Here is a 13,706-nt window from a genome sequence, read left to right on the forward strand (position 1 = left end):
CTTTTCTTCACATTGTCTGTGTCTCTCAAGTGCCTAAATCCTTGTGGCCGCATACAGGGTGCTCAGACAACACTTGCTCCCCTTCCTTTAGCCGGAATTAACCAGAATACCTTGCCCTTCGAGGTCCCCTCTCTGCCCTTTGCTCACACCTACTCACCCCTCTGGCATCTGCATCGAGGACCTTCCCTGAGCCCTGGTTAGACAAGTCAGTTCTCCATATTCACAACGCCCTCGCTCAGCGCCCGCAAACGCTTTATTATTTTCATACGTTATTTCTCCCACTTATGGCTGATCTGCCGGACACCAGGGAATGTGCCTTTCTGCACCTCTATTTCCCCAGCACCCACCCCAGTGCCCCCCATAAGGTAGGCACTCAATAAACGCTTTTAAAATGAAGGCCATTGTCACAGAGCCACATCTACCATGGAATGAAAACCTATGGAAATAAACAGCATGTCAGCAGAAGGAAAAATTAAGCTGTCAATCTGCTGAACAGCAAAGATTTCTTGTCTTTATTTCAGCTCTTTCAACATGATGGAGCAGAGAGGGAGCAGGGAAGGAAAGCTAAAACTTATCAAAGGCAGGGAATGCTTTACTTTTTTTTAATTTGGAAAGTGACTGACACATTGTTCCACCGTGATTGCCTTGCCGGGGGGAGGGGCTCTGCCCATCGCTGTTCCCCAGGTGACCATCTCCTGCTCTCCGTCCCGCCCCCTTAGGGACTACAGTGATGCGGATGACAGCCTTTGACGCAGACGACCCGGCCACGGATAATGCCCTCCTGCGGTACAACATCCGTCAGCAGACACCTGACAAGCCATCTCCCAACATGTTCTACATCGATCCTGAGAAAGGAGACATTGTCACCGTCGTGTCACCTGCCCTGCTGGACCGAGAGGTGAGCCAAGTGGTACACAACTTCTTTCTCATGAGACTCGAACGTGGCTTTCACATGAGGGGAGATGTAGGGCTTTAGTCAATGGCACTTTATATGGTAAAAGCAGAAATGAGAAATTCACACATGGTTGGATGGGGAAAACCTGTAAGGGAGATGGGTATTATGTGACCCAAACACTCACACACGCTGGAAAAGCCACATCCTTTGCTGTTATTTGTATTCAACCCGATGCCTGTTTCCTTACAGACCACTTATTCTTGAGGCCCGGGGGCTCATGGACCTACCTCTCTGCACCTTTCTGCCAAGAGGGAGCAGGAGAGAGGTGACTGTCCGAGGTTCCTGACCCTCTCCTTGTCAGTGTCAGGTGTCAGAAGCCAATTCTTTCTTTCTCAGACCCTCCGCTGCCTGCACCAGCGTTTTCCCCTCGAGCCTCTCTCATCCTTCAGTCCTGTGAGGCTGTCTCTCTGGGGAACCTCATCTACCTTCCAGGTCAGGTGTCACACCAGGTGTGCCACGGGCCTCCATCAGCCCACGTGCCTGCTCTTTGGTTTGGCCAAGGGTGTTTTCAAGTTTTCATCTTAGTTGCCATATCAAAATATTTCAATTTCATATTTCTTTTTTTAAAATTCCACTCGCCAGCCTGAAAATCAGAAAGGCTGGAAACTGGGGGCCCAGTTTCCACAGGTGGAGGATTAGTCATACCAGCTGTGACACTCCCAGGAGGAAGAGGATTATGTCAGCTTGTACCCCCGCATAGTCTCAGTCCTTAGCTCACGAGAGGTGTTCACAAAATCTTTTTTGAGCAATGAATGGAAGGAAAGATGTGGGGAGGAGAGAGAGCTGGGCAGCATGGAGTGTCTGACATCTCTGTGTGCACAGGCCACGGTCTGGCAGGGGGCTCTTCCATCGCCTGGTGTGTTGGGGGCTGGGGTGCAGCCTCCGGACCCAGATGCACACACAGGGCCGAGAGCGAGACCAGCCATTCCTCACCCACTCTGGGCAACATGAAAATGCTAGAAGGCAGCTCACCAGTTCCCCAAGTAGCCAGCTGTGTGACCTTGAGCAAGTCATTAAACCTCCCTGAGCCCGTTTCCTTATTAGTAATGACTGATAATGACATCTGCATTACCAACTATATCACCTTTTTGAGATGTGCGCAACCCCTCTCCTTTTGTAAATAGCAAAGCTTTGTACCAACAGTCATTACCACTCGTCACACTTTCTCTGACTGCAGAGAACTCAGGCTCCGGTGCCCATCAGTCACTGCTGAGAGGTTTGCATACTGTTTACTCACATGTCACAGATATAAGAAGAGTCTCCCCAAATTGTGCAAACCGAGTTCACTTTATTCTGTGGGTTGTACCTCTTCGCTTTTGCTAGTGCTGGGCTGGGTCTTATGGCAGTTCCTTGGATTCACAGCTGAGGCATGAGAGCAGCTGCAGTGACCGCTTACTGTCCTTGCCTTAGTGTAAGCTCGGGGTTAGTAGACCTCAAGTTTGACTTGGTAACATGGTGTATTTTCCATTACAAGCTCTTCCATTTGCTTTTTCTGAAACCATACCACAATATACACTTCCTAAAGAAAGAGATCTTGGTTCTTTGTCCCATCTCTGTATTCTCATTTCCAGACATAGTGCCACGTCAATAATAGACACTCAGTAAAGATATGTTGGATTGATGGATGGATGGATGGATGAATGGAGGGATGAAGGGATGGATGGAGGGATGAAGGGATAGAGGGAGTGATGGATGGATGGATGGCTCCTCTTCCTTCAGCATGGGTATATAACCAGAAGAAATGGTTTTATTTTATCTGAGAGCTTACTCTTTCCCTTGTGTAATCATCCAGTAATCTAATTTATTCACCTTATACCTACCCAGTGTCAGGAAATGCACTAGCCTCTAAGAAATACCTTGGTGAATAGGAGGGTCATCAGGATCTGAGTCTCTTGCTTCAATGTTTGAGGAAATGTTTGGAGAAAATAAGAACCATATATCCTACTAAACGAAATTGGGTTCATTGGGGGCACTGTTTTATTCTTTTCTGTAACCATACTCAGCCCCTCATTCTGACAGCTCTATCTGTGTTTTTAAACTATGTCAGACTGCACTACAAAATAAAATCAGATAAAGGTCCCTAACATTTGATAAATGGTTTATTTAGTTGATCATCTTGGCTCTGCTAGACTGAAATTCATCAGCTGAAATCTGCCAGCTTTTCTGAACACAGCCACAGTTTGCCACCACTCAGCATAGCTAATGGTCAGTTTGCTGAGAGTTGGGGAGGGTTGTTTTCTTTTTCTTGCTTTGTTTCTTTTCTTTTCTTTTCTTTTTTTTTTTTTTTTTTTTTGCAAATGGAAACAGTCTTTAAATGAGGCCCTTAAAATGCAATCTTAACATTTGCATTGTGAGTGTATAGTTTGTCTTTTCAAAGAGTTTGAGCTGAGTACCTCTCTTTGTCTGAATTCGCCTTCATCTTATTGTGTATTATCTTCCAGAAAAATCTAAGAAAAATGATAGCCTGTCCATAAAAATGTACATACAATAAAAGCTGTTAGGACTGTGAATGTAATTTATTTTCTATTTTTAACCAATAAAGGATTTTCTGAAACTTTATAATGCCCCCAATTTTTAGGCCAAATGTGGAAACTGAGAGAATTTCCTTCCTTCTTTCCATGAGAAGTGTCACCCAAGGACTTATTTTCAGATTTAAGTGCATTTATTTGCTATGAGAGATTCAAGAGTCCTGAAATATGTCAGGGAAGAAAACTGAAGAGTGTTGATGGGAACATCGTATGCAAAATAGTCAGTGAAATCGAATGTGTATCTGCAGGTTGAAAGGGAACTTTGTGTTTGGTCAAGATGATCCCACTTAAACTGTTGTCACATTCTGCATCTCCAGAAACATCCTACAGAAATGTGTGAAAATGACGATATCAAGTCAAGCTGCCTGGATAAAAAATCATCACCATAATAAGGGATGGCCTTGAATGAAATCTAGAAGTAGTCATCTTAGTCTCAGGAAAATAAGTGTTTTGAGGCCGCTCTGATCTAATGCTAATACTTTACTCATTTTGTTACAATACTTACTCATGTTTAAAACATTGGCAGTAATTGCACACGATTCAATCACGCTGTCAGGAATATTCTCTTTCTTTGTTTTGGTGGGTGGGACCAGAATTATTTAATAAGAGCGTCCTCTCCATTTCTGCAAGCTATTTACTCATAAATATTTTGGTCAGGATAATTTCCTCCTTTTGGGGGGTATCACTTGCTGCTGAGAAAACAGAAGGGGAAAAAAGTAGATGTAAATAAATTGTCTTCCTATTTTTTAAATAACACATTATCCTTGCAAATGAAACACAGATGGTGAACCACCCTATGAGAATCGAATCCGCTTGCTGTGTTTTGACAGTAAATAGAAAAGGATGGGGCATCATAAGGCATGATGTGGAGCCCTGGGGTCTGAGATTCAGCTGCAATTATGCCAACCTGCTGATGGCAGTGGGGTTAGAGTCAGAAGGGCAGGGCCTTACCTTGGGGCCACCTCTTCTTCCCCACTCTGGATAGATTCTAGCAGGAAACCTTGATGAGTTACAGGACTCTACTTGTGACCCTACCCATTTGCCCCATACCTCCAAGGTTGGCCTAATCAACCCATGAAAGCTAAGGCTTTGTCCAGTCACCTAGCATGACCTCAGCTTAGCTGAAAACTGGTCTGAGAGGCGTAGGGCAAAGGCATGCATGCTGGCTTTAGACTCCACGGATTCAGAGCCCATCTCCACCTCCGATCAGCTACGAGAACTTGGGCTGATCACTCAGCCTCTGTAAACCTCAGTTTCTTCATCTGCCACGATGAGTCTAATCAGAGTCCCTGTCTGACAGGTTTATCAGGAAGATTAAATAAGATGTGTCAAGCACTTAGCAGGGTGCTTAATGTATCCATAAGCACCCTGTAAATATTAGTTGATATTACTTATTTTCATGGTGGACAATGTGAGGCTAGGATCGCATTCTTCTGAAGGGAGTGTATTTTTGCTTCTGCCCACATAGCAGAGAACCTGGCAGGCTCCTAACACTCAATGAAACACCAAGGTAATTTAGGTGCCAAAATGCAGGGACAAATGTTGACACTTAGGAACTGAGCACCTCCCAGTGTCTGCTATATCCAGGGTACAAGGCTGGACCTTAGGGAAGCGCTGACCGAGCTGACTGGTAAGGATGTAAAGCAGCAGCATGAACAGCAAACACACACAAAGATGTGCTATTTGAACTAAGCCTTGATGGATGAATGGAGATACACAGTGAGGGAAGGGCATCGTGGGGTGAGGAATAGCATGAGCGAAGTCATGGCATGTTCACATGTTACTTGGAGAGAGAGTGGGGATTTGAGGGTGTGGTAAAGAGAGATACCAGAAGAGGGTGGGGAGTTGGTTCGAGATGGCAAAGGGCTTTGCGGATCATCCTAAGGACTGTGGACGTATCCCACTCTAAATGTGATACCACCAACCATGTTTCAGTATTCAACCCAGCCTTCCCAGAGCTGTGACTTGGAGAGAAGTCTGGGTAAAACTAAAGGAGAGGTGATCAGTGGAAAAGCACAGGCATTTTGAGGCAGACTTGAGGCTACTTAGAGGGTGATGAGTTGGTTCACAGAGATTTCCAGCCTTATCAAGGGGAGATAGGGAGTTACTGCTTGAATCTGAATTCCGCAGATTGTTAAAGAGATGAATAAACAACAGCCTATTTTGTCTTCTGTTCCTGTGCATCTTAAAGTGTGAGACAATCAGTAGTGCTCGGCACATGTTAAATCAAGAGACACTTAACTTTGTCGTTAAGAGAGATCCAACTTTTGGATCTGACAAATGTTTAATTCTCTAAACTTTTTCCTTTTTTCTTTCCTTTTATTTTTTTTTTTCTCATATGTTAAAAGTCACTTAAAATGCAGGGTGGTGATCAATGCAGAGTTCTTCTGTTTTCTTCTGTCATTTCAAATCTCCCCCTCTTATTTTATGTGAAGTACCCTAAAAAAGCTGAAGAGCTTTTTCTTTTTTTGAGAAAAATTTCTTTTGGAGAGCAATTTATTTTTCTTTATTAGCCAAGAACTATGATTAGCGTGTTAAGGCAGGTTTCACATCATTGACAGATTTTCCAGTTATTGTACTTAAATAACATTGTTCTAAATTCAATCCCTATTGATTGTCCCAGTCATAGAGATACTTCTCAACATAGAAAGAATGTCTAGTTCAGTTCTGGCTTCAAACTGGAGGGGAGAACAAGGAAAATCTTTGCTACAACTGTAATAAGGGCAACCATCATTTAAGGAAAAAAAAACACTTGATTGAGAACCTCTGGAAAGTAGCTATTTTATACTTACCTTTAATAGGCTCAGCTCTGGCCATGAACTGTTTTATTAGGATGCTACCACTGAAAAGCATTTTAAGTGAAGCTGACCAGAAAGTAGAACGCTTAGATTAAGCAAACTAGCAACTGATCATTTCAAGACACAATGACACTTGAAAATACCAGGAATTCACATCTCTTCCAGTTTTGTTTTAAGAAGATATCTTATTCACTATTCTTTTCCAAAGGATAAAAGTTCATCAATACTATTACTTGATGTTCTAAAGGCTCGATCATCTTTATTGGATCAATGGCACTGTGATGTCACATTCAACAGTGAAAGGACTTCAAATTATAGGATCATCTATTAGATTAAAGATCAGCAAACTTTTTCTTTAAGGACCAGATAGTAAATATTTTAGGTTTTGTGGGGCAAGAGGCAACGTTAAGAATGTTGTGTAGGTACTTAGGTAAGTATTTGAAATGTAGCCATTCAAAACCATAGAGAGTATTTTTAGCTGAAGAGTCATGAAATAGACGATGGGCTGGATTTGACCCACGGGCTGTCATTGGCCGACACTGATCTATTAAATCATTGGTCAAAATGATCAAAGAGCAGCAGCTTCATCTGTTGATTGTTACAGGTATTCATGTGCCTCTGTCTGAGATCCACTCTCAAAATGTTGAATCAGAGTTATTAATCATCACCTTGAACTTGGTTCTGGGTACAGGAACGAAGTCATGTTTGATAGGTCTGATTTCACTTTTTTTTTTTGGCAGAACAGTCCATTTCCCCATGATTAAGAAACAGATCATTTCAGATCCTTATAATTAATTCTAAACTGAAAATTTGGTTATAATAATTAAAACAATTAGTTCAATCCAAAAATAGTAAAACAGAAAGTGTTTACTTCTGCTCTGTCTAGACATAGACTACATCCTGATGAAATCATTTGGAATGACTATTTTTGTTATGTCAGGGCCCTGATGGCAGGAGGAATAGGGTGCCAGAGGACCCCAGATGGGAAGGGAAGAATTCCCGGAGGAGGGAGCTCTTCCTTGAGCTGGATCTGAAGTCCAGATGGACTGGTTCATGCTGGCATTGCTAGAGGAAGGCGATTCAGAGGACAGGGGCTCTTATCCTGTCTCTCGAGGCTCTAAGGAAACTCTGAGGGAAAAATGAGATTTTTCTGGTTATCAGAATAAAAAAGAAACATCCTGGACCAGAGTTGGGACACTTCCAGAAGGTTCCTCAAGACTTCTCAATGCCTTTACTGTCATCCTGAACTTGAGATCAGGGCCATGATTAAAAAGAAACTGAAATGACACTTTGAGCACCTGCTCTAATTCACCAATGTGTCAGTAAATATCCTAAGCGCTTTATGTTTAATTTAATCTTGGTGACAACCAATAAGGTGGGCAAAGCATGCCCGGTTATAGAGGAGGAGACTCTTGACATCACTGAGACGTGAGCCTAGATCAGCCTGTCTCCAGAGCCCATGTTTTTCCCCTAGGACATGAATCAAAACGGTTGATTATTTATTTGGATGGTAACCACACAGAGGAAATAGATTTTGGACTTTTTTTCAACACAGGAAAGCAAAACACAGTGCAGTTGTGAGGCGACTTTTGTGATTAAGATGCGAGCTTTTAATACCTGCCAGGTGGCCTTCTTCCAAGTGACTGAACCCAGGTGTCTCCAAGAAACCTGTGCAAAAAGTCTAGGGAGAAAAATTCTCTGCTGCCTTAGTGTGGAAATACAAATCGGTCCTATTTGTTTGTTGGGTATTTTGGCAATAAGAATCAAATGGCTTTTTAAATGCCTCTAATATTCTTTGACTAAGCAATTCCACACATCAAAGATGTGTGTAACATCCACCAAATGGTGGATTTAAATAAAGCCACCAAATCCAAAAAGTGAGAGTTTTTGTTGGATTTATTTAAAGAGCTAAGCTAAGTATCCAACCATCGGGGATCTGTTTGGTATATTGTGCTATATCCCAACATTGGGATTCCATTAAGTCATATAAAATATGTGGTAAAAGAGTATATAATGATATGGATTTTTCACAGTATATTAACAAACTGGTTTGCAAAACACCGTGTAAGCTACGATTCTTTTTTAGATCAGGTGGCTTAAAAACAGAAACTTACTTCTCACAGTTCTGGAGTCTGGATGTCCAAGATCTAGGACACTGGCCAATTCAGTTCTTGGTGACAGCCCATGTGGCCTCCTTCTCCATGTGTCTTCTCCCGGCAAAGACAGGACACCCTGGCCTCTCTTCCTTTTCTTGTCTGGATAGTAGTGCCATCATGAGGGTCCCACCCTCATGTCCTCGTCTACATCTAATTACCTCCCAAAGGCCCCACCTCCCTATACCATCCCACTGGGGGGTTAGGACTTCAACATATGCATCTTAGAGAGACAGACACAGTTTGTAACATATATCGTCACAGTCCAAAATGTGAAAAGATTTGTATAAATGAATTAGGAGTGGTCATTTTAGGACTGCAGGTGATCCTAATTTTCCTATAGTGCAGTGTCTAAGACGACTGTCTTCAGATCCAGGTTACTTGAGTTCGAATCTCAGCTCTGCCTCTTCCCAGTTCTGTGATCCTGGGAACGTTAATAGCTTGAACAAGCAGTAGCCATAACTGTAATTTCCATGTCATTCAATAGTCTTCTCCAACATCACTGTTAATGCCCCCAGAAAGCTCCGTTGTGTTAAAGTAGCATAATGTAGAGAATGTGATTGGAGCTTTTCCTCAGTTTCTTCATCAGTAAAATGGGAATGATAATAGAGTTCCCTCGAAGGTCTATTGGAAGGATTAAATGAATTAATAAAGCACGTACTTAGAAGAATAACAGGTCTGGGTTAGCTGTTGCTCTTATCTGTATTTTCTAGTTTGGGTACAGTGACCAGGTATTGTTTTGGTCATAAAATACATTTCTGTTCATCATTTTGAAACACAGTTGTATCTGGGTCCTGATGGCAAGGGATTCCAGGTCAGGAGCACATGGCAATGAATTGAGGAGTGGTGTGACTGTCACCTTTGGGTTCAGAGGCTGGTTCCTACATGCCAGTTTAGTCATTGACCAAACAGTGGGAGTCTTACCAGGCATCGTGGCCTCTGCCAACATTGCTAGGATCCCAGGCAATGAATTTCAAATGCCAGGAAAGAAATATGTTCTAGGGTGTATTATGGGAAATCCTGTCAAAACTTCCCCACTTGTAACGATAAGCATTCTCATTGCTTCCCAGTGACACGACCTCGGTGGTGGCTGTCCTGGTCCTGCCGCGCACTGACCCGCTGCCTACCTCTGCCTATTCCAACAGGCAGCTTCATAAATGTAGTGTGCTGTGTGTTTCTGTGTTTTGAAGACAGCCATGGGAAATGACTTTTTTTTTTTTTTTTGATCTTTGCAAAGAACAGCTTTAGAAATGACTGTTGAAATTCAATGAACGGCATCTCTATTTACGGACCTCAAAAGGAGGAACTGAGATTAAATTCCTTTAGATAGTTCTCCCCTGTGTCTTATGAACTATTTTGCAGACTTCTCTTTCTCCATGAATGACTCCTTGGGTCCTAATTCTTGGTTTTTGTCTCCTTAACCTCTGGATTTCTGGGATAGGGAAGGATGGAGAAACTTCTCCATTCTTCCTTCTTGGTGTTGATTATCTAATACGTGAGGGAGGGTAAGTCATACTCCCACTGGGCAGGTAGTGTGGGAACAATGACAGCATCCATTTTTTCCACCAGGCATTAAATCAGGGTCATCACACTCCCAGGACCACCACACCCATTTTCCACAGGGGTCACCAAGTACCTGAGGGCTGATGTGACCTGCTTGATTCACACACTGGACTGGACTTGACCCCAAAGCTTCTGCTTTGTCTACTCCTGCAGGCTTCCTGAGAGAAAAGTGTGGGCCATATTGAGGGGGAAATCTTGATACCTAAATGACACATTGTAGTTTATGAAACTTATATACAGATTTCTTTGTTCTTTGCTCTGAGACTCTTCACACATTTGGAAAGCTTAACTCAGTTTTCCCCAGTTCTCCAGTTAGCAAGACTGGGTGGTATGTGGCACAGAGCCCGGGCCTCGAAATTCTAGAGCCCTGAAGAGGAAGCCCGGCTCTGCATCCTGTTAGCTGTGTGACCTTGGACAAGTCACTTCACCTCTCTGAGCTTCAGTTTCTTCACTTATAAAATGGAGCTCATAGGAGGGTGGGTATAGCTCAGTGGTAGAGTGCATGCTTAGCATGCACGAGATCCTGGGTTCAATCCTCAATACCTCCATTAAAAAAGAATTTTAAAAATAATAAAAATAAAATAGAGCTCATAACATGACATGTGGGGTAGATAGAATAGTGCCCCCAAAAGATGTCCTCATCCTCATCCCCAGAGTCTGTGAATATGTTACCTTACAGGGCAAAAGGGCCTTCACAGGTGTGATTAAGTTAAGACTATTGAGATGAGAAGATTATCCTGGGTTTGCTATTTAGACCTGATATAATCACAAGGGTCCTTATCAGGGGGAAGCAGGAGGATCAAGGTCAGAGAGAGAGTTAAAGATGCTATGCTACTGGCTTTGAAAATGGAAGGAAGGAGTCACAAACCAAGAGATGTGGGGAGCTTCCAGAAACGGGAAAAGGTGAGGGAAACAAGTTCCCCCGAGGACCTCCAGAAGGAATGCAGCCCTGCCAACACCTTGATGTCACCCAGCCAGACCCACTTTGGATTCCTAATCCCTGGCACTATAAGATAATAAATCCATGTTGCCTTCAGGTCACTCGGTTATGTCACATGTTACAGCGGCCACAGGAAACTGATAGAACCCACTTTGCGTGGTTTGGAAGACTGGAGGTGATGACGTGTGAAGCACCTAGACTGTGGCACAGAGAAAGCTCTCCACCAATAGTAGCCGTTGTTACCAGTAATAAAATAACAAGATGTAGAGACTCAAGGATGACACAGATGTGCTCTGCCCAGAGGTTCAGTCCACTTGGCCAGATGTTTATAAGGTACATCTGTTAGTAGGTCAGGGTTGTTCTGGAAGGTTGAGCTTCTGCCGTCCAGCCCCACCCAGTCCGCTTGAGTCAGTGGAAGGAAATGCCAGTGTTACCTTCAGGAGGTGGCTTCCGTTAGCTCTCACTAAGGGCACAGTAGAGCTTGTTGGTTCTACTTTAGTTCTGGGCCTTACACAGTCTGCACGGGAGTGTGGTTCTCTGCATCTGGAGGTCTGTCCATCACAGGGGCTCGATGTATATGGATGTGAAGGCCTGTGTCCTCATTAGTTAAGCAAAGGGTATAAGGTGAGGCCTTCATTCATTCAGGTAAATGCTGATGTGTTGGGTGCTGGGAGTCCATCAACAATGACCTTCCTTCTCCTCCCAGATTAGGAACCCCCTAAGGAATAAGACACAGGCCAACTGGAGACCAAGCCAGAGGCTCAGTTTCCAGTGCAGCTGATTGACAAGAACAGCCTTGAGTCTGCAGCCAAAAAAATTTGCTAATACTTTATGCTTGAATTAGAGACTTGGCCTCACCCAGTCGTGGGCAGAGGAGGACAACCACAGGCTACACCCACCTTTGGGGAGCCCATCCCAGGGATCCTCTGCCAGGCAGAGGGGCAAAGCCTGGGGCAGAAAGAGATGGGGGCAGGGAGGAGACAGGGGAAGAGGCAGCTGGGGAGATGCCACTCTCATAGTCTGATACCTCCATCCCCTTCCCTGGGGTGGAGTAGGGCCAGGAGGACACTGCAGGGCAGCCTGTAGCCCATAGACCACTCTTGTAAGGATAAGAAAAGGCACCTGCTCCTCTGAATGGATGCCAGGCACCCAGGATGTGCACAACCTCAACTCCCTCCACAAAGAAACCAGAGGATGGAAACATGGTGCCTCCAACCTGACCCTTAGGTCTTCTCTTCTGAGGGCTCGCTGTGCAGGAGGAATTTTGGAGGGGTTTCTTGAATCCAGCACACAGCAATTTCCCTGTTAAAGAGGGAAAAATGGTGAACACCATCAAAAAGCACTCCACATGCCAAAAATCCCCACTGTTGGATGGGTAGAAGGGGACAGTCACAGCTTGGCTGACGGCTTCTTTAGTTGTGGAGAGTAGAAAATGGAGCAGGATGTTGATGACCTGGCCTTGGTGTTTCCTACTCTGGCAAGAGGGGACCCGCCCCTGGAGCTGGGTCCACCCTGAGTATCGCGGGGACTGGCGCTGTGGCTGCAGGGGCCGGAGATAACAGCATCCTCCTCTCCACCGGACAGGATGTCCAGACAGCTTGGCCCTGCCAGCGGCTGGTGTGAGAGCAGATAATGAGATTACCTGGTCCCCCGGGGTGACAAGCGCAGTGGCTTCAGAGAGTGTTCCTCTTCAATAACATTTGTTTATAGTGTTTTTTTTTAATAGGGAATATATGCATACAAGCCAGCAATTAGTGTTCTGCCAAATAATGGTGACACGTGAATGTAATTTTTAAACAGAAAAATCAGCCTCAAACAGAGCATCAAAATGTCCTACTTTAAAACGTCCCTTCTCTGTAAAAAAAAATCCTGTAATTTTCCCTAGAGCCAGGGCCCTAATCTGAGGTCCGTGGACAGAATGGGGGAGGGGGGGTGCATGAACATAGATGAGAAATATGCTTCATATTTATTTTCATTAACTATTAATTACAATTTTTACTTGCTTCCTTTGGGAGCAGTGGGAAACTGCTGTTTCGGCAACTGTGAATAACCAAAGTCACAGATACTTCCATATCCCATCACAGCGGATGCAGATATATCCAAAAATTGTCCCCACAATTTATTTCTATGACTCTGAAGTAACGTCATAATTTGATTTAACACTCAGTCTTATTAGTGATGAGCTGATAAAGGAGCACATGTACCACACCACCTTACATACATTTTGATGACTGTATGTAAATATAATTGTCTTCCTTTGTCCTCCTATGCATTTATTTTATGGGTTTAAAAAAGTATTCTGAGAAGGTGTCCACAGCTTTCCTCAGGCCACTGAAGGTATCCATGGCACAAAAAAGTCTAAGACTCCAGCTGTGTCTCCTTTGCTTAAAGCTCCCTCTTCCCTCTGGGGGGCCCATGTATGTGGGGCTCATTTTCCTGCCCTCCATCTCACTCATCAGACACATTCTTTGCTTTGCCTTCCCTGTGTCTACCTACCACAGAGCCCAAGCATAATGGGTCCCCAGGGGATGCTTCAGTATGTGACCTTCCAATGATTCTCTGAATTGATAGGAAAGGAAATGGGAAGACCTCTTAGATGGCAAACTTTAAACCTTGGGTTTGTGTGGCCCCCAAGTGAATCCATTGATCTAGTCCAACACTTGGTACTGGAAAGGAATGGCAGCCTGGATGTTACTTTGGTGCAGTACATTGTTTGGTTGGCCGATCTTGTAGCCAAGGACAGAGGGAGCCACGGTCTACACACCTAAA

The 13,706-nt window shown here is 44.0% G+C and overlaps 1 protein-coding gene across 2 annotated transcripts in view; it reads left to right on the plus strand.

Moving 5' to 3' along the window:
• Positions 1-13,706, plus strand: part of CDH13 (cadherin 13) — a 932,038-nt gene that overhangs the window by 713,520 nt on the left and 204,812 nt on the right. For both annotated transcript variants that reach the window (XM_006183956.3, XM_032486857.1), the window contains one exon: positions 720-898. In XM_006183956.3, coding sequence (XP_006184018.1) covers positions 720-898 — 179 coding nt within the window. The remainder of the gene's footprint in view (positions 1-719; positions 899-13,706) is intronic.

Source organism: Camelus ferus, chromosome 9 (genome assembly GCF_009834535.1).
Source record: "Camelus ferus isolate YT-003-E chromosome 9, BCGSAC_Cfer_1.0, whole genome shotgun sequence".
NCBI classification, from domain to species: Eukaryota; Metazoa; Chordata; class Mammalia; order Artiodactyla; family Camelidae; genus Camelus; species Camelus ferus.